Below are 6,481 nucleotides of genomic sequence, written 5' to 3'. Positions count from 1 at the left end.
CAAATACAATTCAAACAAAGTGATTCGGATCAGTGATTCGTTTAATATGGTTTGAACCAATAATTCAAGTGATTTGAATTAGTGATTCGAATAAAGTGATTCAGATCACTGATTGGAATTAGAAAATTTTAATCTAGGGATTCAAATCACCATTCGAATGAAATGATTTGAAAAAGTCACTCGAATCAAGTTATTCAAATGACTAATAGAATCAAGTGATACAATGTGATTCAAAACAAGTGATTCAAGTCAAGTGATTCTGAAAAGTGTACAAATCAAATGATTCAGATCTTCATTCAAATCCAAAGATTCGGATCACTAATTTTAATGAAAGACCATAAAGACATTTTCTAATGGTCTCTCCCCACATTGGTGACCCGGACAGGGATGTTTATATAGAAGTGGGACTTTCTGTCAATTTAGGCATGCTCACATCACTTCCGAAAGTCACCAATGTGGGGAGAGACCATTAGACAATGTCAACCTTCATCTAGGAAAAGTTTCCCCACCATATAGAATCGAGTTGACATGCCTTATATACTTGTGAATTGGAATTGCATATTTGTAGTGGTAGGCGCACTACAAGCTTTTTTTAAAAAATTGCAATGCTACAAATTTTAAAAATTTAAGCAACAATTGCTTATTAGCAGTATAAGCTCTTTTAAGAAAGGCAATTGAAAGATTAAATAAAAAGTCGAGCTTTTGTTTAAATCATTGTGTTGACAATGAAATAGTTTTTTTTCTTTTATTTGAAGGCCATTGACGTATTTTTAAGGGTTTTCTTTTGCCGAAACAAAACAATTTTTCTCTATATTGCGTAATTTAAAAATTCTATGTGTAAAGAAATACATGGCGTTGAACTGTATTTTTACTCCACCTTAGGAGACAAAACATTTTGCAAGTTTCCATTTATTCATTTTTTTCGATTTGCAAAAATATTCTATTAATTATCTATTTATTTTCTAATATAAAATATTATTAATTTATTCTGTTCAGTTACTTGAGCTTTATTAGATTTTCTTAATTATTTAATAATAATAACGCCAGCCCTTTCATATATTTTTGGATCCATCAATGTTGTTTTTTTCCTTGAAACTCTTGTGTTAAATTGCTGAAATACTTAGTTTTTGTGTTAGAAAATTTCACGGAAGTATGTTTAAAAAATACAAACTCTAAAGTTTTTGAATGTGATTTAAGTATGAAAATAAAAAAAAAGTATTCTAAATATTTTTGCAGATTCATTTTGAAGAATCTCAAGTAGAAATTAAATAGAAAACATGATAACGAGGAATTAAAACGTGATGCTATTCCAACAAGTTTCTATTAGTTTATTCTATTCATTCTATTTATATAATAATAATGGCTAAAAATCTTAATTGGTTTTGTCCTTTTATTTGTTAAAAAAAAATTCAATGTCTCAATTGAAAAAACTAATTTCAAATTACTTCTTGATTTTGAAACAAAATGTATTACTTCTCATGATTTATTACTTCACATATAGATTTAGAACATTACATCATAACTTTAATTATTTTGATTATAAAAACATACTTGAAAATATTTCAGGTCAAAACATACTTTTTTTCTATTTTAATTTTGTTAAAGGAAAATCTGAAAAGATATTGAACAAACCCAGATCTAACAGAAATATAAAATTTATTTCCAAATTCGCTTTGAAATCATTTATAAAAAAGATTTATGTAATCGACATATAGCACAATTTTTTATTTAAAACTTTTAACCGGTAACAAAATTTGCAGTGAAGCACACAAAAAAAGTTTTCAAAAAACAATGTTAATCGATGCACACTTTCATTATAGTTGAGGTTAAAGTCGTTTGTAGCGATAAGTTGCCAAATCTTGTAGCTTTTCATTATTGGAGGAAAAGTTTTTGTTCCGAAATGGCTGATAAGTCGGCCTCTCTAATTGAGGGGCTCTACATTTGTCGTGATGTCGCTTATAGGCATCCAATTAAATCTGATTTAAATTACATGGTTAGGCGAAATCACTTCACTTTCTCGAGTTGCAAGTAATCAATATTTCCTCTTTGATTATATGCCATTGATTATATAGGTTATATACCATCCGCAGCACCATCTGCCAGAAAATGTTCGGACCAAAACAAGGAACTCTGGGATATAAATTTATGCTGTATCACATGAATTTGTTGTAAGAGTTATTTTATTTGTTTCTTATAATTATTTTTGTGAATTTTAATCATTATTTTAATTATAATTTAAAAAAAAACATCAATCTAATTATAGGACACTCTGTAGTTGTTGCATTAATCAAGGCAGTAAGGAAACTTGGCTGAAGTTTTCAAGTAGCATTTGGAATGAGCAGGAAGATTTGGTATTTTCTTGGAATAGAAACCCATTCTACAGACAGGTGCGCTGGAGCATTTCCCTGCGATAAAGTCTTCATAACTATCACAGATGCGTCCTAAGAATTTGCAGGTTTTGTTGAAACTGGCAATGTAGTAGTCAAAGCACGCATCGTGGCTACAATAATTCTTTTCCATCCCAGATGTCACTGAAAATAACGAAAATTTTCTTATCTAATGTGTAGAGGTGAAAATAAGATTATTATTTGTTTATTTGTAAAAATATGATTAAGCCAAAAAATATAAAAAATAATTTCATAGGTGTTTAAAAAAAATATTAAAAATGTGAAATATTTTTTTTCTTCATAAAAACTAAAACAGAAACCCAATAACGTTAATACCTGGGGAAAGTATGAGACCATCTTTTTTTGAAATTCGAAAAAATTGAGGAAAAAATAAATAAAAATTACTACTTCTGTTAAGTACTTAGAATTCACAAGCAGAAAATATAAATTTATTTATTCTAAATTGCAATTGAGTAATTTGTTTTATGAAAAAGCATAAGTTCAAACAACTGACGGATGTGAAAAAATATTTCTTTTTCAGAGTGTGGTTTAACAAAAAACAAATTGCTGTTCAAAGACTTAACACTGCTGAGCATAATTTTTTGTTGAATGTAATTGGTTACAGCATGAAAAAGAAGCAAAAATCTTCTTGTTTTCAATATCGTATTACAAGGAAGCAATTCCAATTAGTAAATAAATAACTCCATTAATTACATTCTCAGTGAAACTTTCTACACAATACGAAGCATTTTAAAGTGTGAAGTTTTCTAAATTTAATCTAAAACTGCTAAAATGGCACATTCAACAAAAACTTATGCATGCTTCATGTAATATTTTATGAAAACTTGGGCTTGATGATGGAAAAAGTTTAATACAGACGGGGCAAGTGAGTTAAGGTATTAATGGCATAATTTCAGACAAGATGCTTTCTAAATTAAAATGGAGAATTTTTTGAAAAATTTGAAAAATAATGGTTTTTCTTTTAATTTCTGTAATATTGAATTTGAAATCAGAAAGTGATTGAAAATTATTAGTTTCGTTTTTTCTTTTAATAGGGCATGATCAAGTCCTGACCTAGTTACCTCGGTTGAGCATTTCTGTAAATGATGGCAACTACATTCTTACTCTATTTCTTTTCTTTTTTCTTCCTTCTGCGCATTAAATTAGGGGGCGTTGTTTTTTCGTTTATTTCCATTTAGTTGATGCTTGGTTGTCAGTTGTGTAATTTGGTTTTGGGATTTGTTTTTAAGTAAGCTTTTGGACATTATATTCTTATCTATTAGTTTAGATTTCATATTTTTGTATTTGTTTTTTGTATTGTATTTTCTTTACCCGGACTTTGGCAAAGCCTTTGGGGTACAGAGAGTGCAACTTGGACGTTTGTCGTCCTCTTTTGATAGAAAAGGTTTTGCATTTATGATTTCCTTTGTATCCCCTGACGACCTCAGCTTTGGTTGTCATATTTTTCATTTTTTTTTCTTTCTTCATTCATTCTTTTGGTCTCAAATATGCTAATTGATTAGTGCTGACGATATTCTAAGTTTCGAAATCACACACAAAAACGTACTTTCTTTCAATAAACATGACTTTTTTTTCGTTGGATTCGGATTTCTGAGCCCTTAAATATAGGAGGTAGCTGCATCGAATCGAATTTCAAAAAAGCCTGATACATAATATTTCATTTCTCAGGAACTATTTGTCCCGCAGTGGACTGATCGTTAAGACACGGTTCCTAGCAGATCACCTAAGTCATGCATCACTGGCTGTGGTCAGTGTGCGGGTGGGTGACCACTTGGATCAGTCTGCGTAGGGACCGAGGTTGCGCGGTATTGGTCCTCGTTAAACTGTTCTACTGTAAAGTGCTCGACTTCGCGTGCAGGTCGTCGGGATACCGAAAAGGGGGTGCCACCCCCTCTGCAGAGGATCAAAATTGTGATGGCATGTCTTCGGATCATCCTCAGGGATGTTTCCCAACCCGTCGCCAATAGCCCATTGTGCAGCTCTAGTGCGACGTAAATGAGCAACAACAACAACTCAGGAACTATTCGCCTTATTTTGCTCAAATTTTGTATTTGTTATATAAAATTACATTCTTAAAAATGAGACAAAAAATTGCATAACTTACAATTCAGAATTTTTTTGACCATTTCTGAATAAAATAATAAAAAATAATAAATATTTACTTGAAGTTATTTTTGCATGGAAAACAATTTTCGATTCAAACAATTATAAACAATTTTCGTGTAAAAAATGTTCAATTCACTTTAAATATTCTAGAGATATAGCGAAATACGCAAAAAGTAAAATTAATATTAAGGGGTCCGAACTTTGAAACCCTCTCCTGACCAAGCTACCCCTCTATATTTTGATTGTCAAAAAACCAAATACGTTGGAAAGAAAAGACATGCTTATTCAGAGAAAGTAAGTTTTTGTGTCGGAATTGGTAATTTAAAATATCGTCTGCACTTAGTAATTAGCATATTTGAGGTCACCCCCTCAAACCATTAAGAATGAATACTAGAACGCGAAGATCCAATCATTAGAACAAAAGTTATTTAGGGGGGGGGGAGGGTTTCCTTTTGTTCTTTTTTTTTTTCTTTGGTGAACTGTACGTCATATACTTGTCAGTATGAAACCGGGTGAATAATATAGGCTAACCGTGTACTTAAATGTCTTACCCGTATCAATTTCTCCATTCTCAGTTCTATATTTTGCTCCAGGTACACATTTTGACTGAGACGGACCTCCATTTGGATAATAATCAATATCTGCAAAAGGCGGTCGTAATCCATATCCTGAAAAACCAATGAAAACAATGCGACGTAACAAAATATTAAACAAAAGGAATAAATTAAGAAATGCTCTTATGTTTAATTCTGAGCCACAGTGGCTCTGGTGATAGAGCGTTCACCTCCCAAGGAAGTCACCAAGTTCGAATCCCTGCGTTGGCTGGTGGATACGAATTCTGTTCCCAGCTCGCAAGAACCACTGTTCTGACATAAAATGTCTTCAGTGGTAGGGGAATCATGGATCAAAATCCCCTTACCGTCGAGCTGACAATAAAAGGTTTTCGTGGCTTACTTCTCCATGCAACGCAAATGCGATTTAGTTCCCCCAGAAAGTTCTCCACAAAGACTAGCTTGTCCCAGATTATGACCCAGAAGTTTCCTGGTCTCCTGGGTTGGGTTTAAAATTACGGGAGCAACGGAGTTAGCATATATAGTTGCAAACTCAGAATTGCGTCAGTTTTTCTACATCATTAATGAAATAAAAGAAACAAAATATTTTTGATTTCAAACAATTAAACGAAATGAGTGCTTGCGGTATTTTATTTCAACAATTCAACTTTTTACGAAAAAACCTACAAAATAAGCATTGGTATTGGATTACAGTGGTAACTCTCACATTTGTTAATATATTTGATAAGATTTTATTATTTTTTGAGTTATGCGTAAAGTCACTTGGATAGCAAATGTTGTTTTGCAAAAAACTAGTTTGATCTAGTTTGACTAGTTTGGTGGTGATCAACTCTTGTAAGTATCTGAATATTGGAATTAAAACAGACAGAAAGATATTTGAATGAACACAAATTGTTGAATTACGTATAATTATAGTGCTTTGGAAAAAAAAACGCATCTTATAATCATAGACGCATTTTTAAATACATTATTTTTATAAAATAATAAATAAATTTTAAGTAATTGTTCCCTTAAAATAAGTGATAGTCTATTAAATACTAATAATCGTAGGGAAACAATCAGTAAAATGTTTGATTGATTTTTTATAAATGAAAGAAAAAAATTATTTTTATTTAATTAATAAAAAAACTAAAATTTACCTTTCGATGCTATATAAATATTTCTTAAATAAGAAAAATAACATCTTTATATGTGAAAAGTAATTGAGGGGAAGGGTTGTAAAGTTGGAAATTTAGTTACTTAACAACCTCATAAAATAGTTTATACGAATAGTAATACCTTTATCTGTAATAGTTCCATCAGTGTGAATTGAGTCAACAAAATAAGCGTCGGTATTCATTGGTTGCAGGAGTATTAATAGTGATTTATACAATGGCCCAGCAGCATCCAGATCTG

General features: G+C 31.1%; 1 protein-coding gene across 1 annotated transcript in view; it reads right to left on the bottom strand.

Annotated features, from left to right (window-relative positions):
- Window positions 1-1,639: 1,639 nt before the first annotated feature.
- The window catches only part of LOC107442357 (lipase member H), a 59,598-nt gene continuing 54,756 nt past the window's right edge, over window positions 1,640-6,481 (bottom strand). The window contains exons 5-7 of the mRNA XM_087159947.1: window positions 6,365-6,478; window positions 5,066-5,182; window positions 1,640-2,531 (exon numbers count right to left, since the gene is read on the bottom strand). Coding sequence (XP_087016073.1) covers window positions 2,284-2,531; window positions 5,066-5,182; window positions 6,365-6,478 — 479 coding nt within the window. The 3' untranslated portion in view covers window positions 1,640-2,283. The remainder of the gene's footprint in view (window positions 2,532-5,065; window positions 5,183-6,364; window positions 6,479-6,481) is intronic.

Source organism: Parasteatoda tepidariorum, chromosome 3, assembly GCF_982258835.1.
Source record: "Parasteatoda tepidariorum strain Cologne lab strain chromosome 3, Ptep-v5.0, whole genome shotgun sequence".
Lineage (NCBI taxonomy): Eukaryota > Metazoa > Arthropoda > Arachnida > Araneae > Theridiidae > Parasteatoda > Parasteatoda tepidariorum.
Note: the sequence above shows the minus strand (reverse complement) of the source record. Positions and strands in the feature narration are given on the sequence as shown.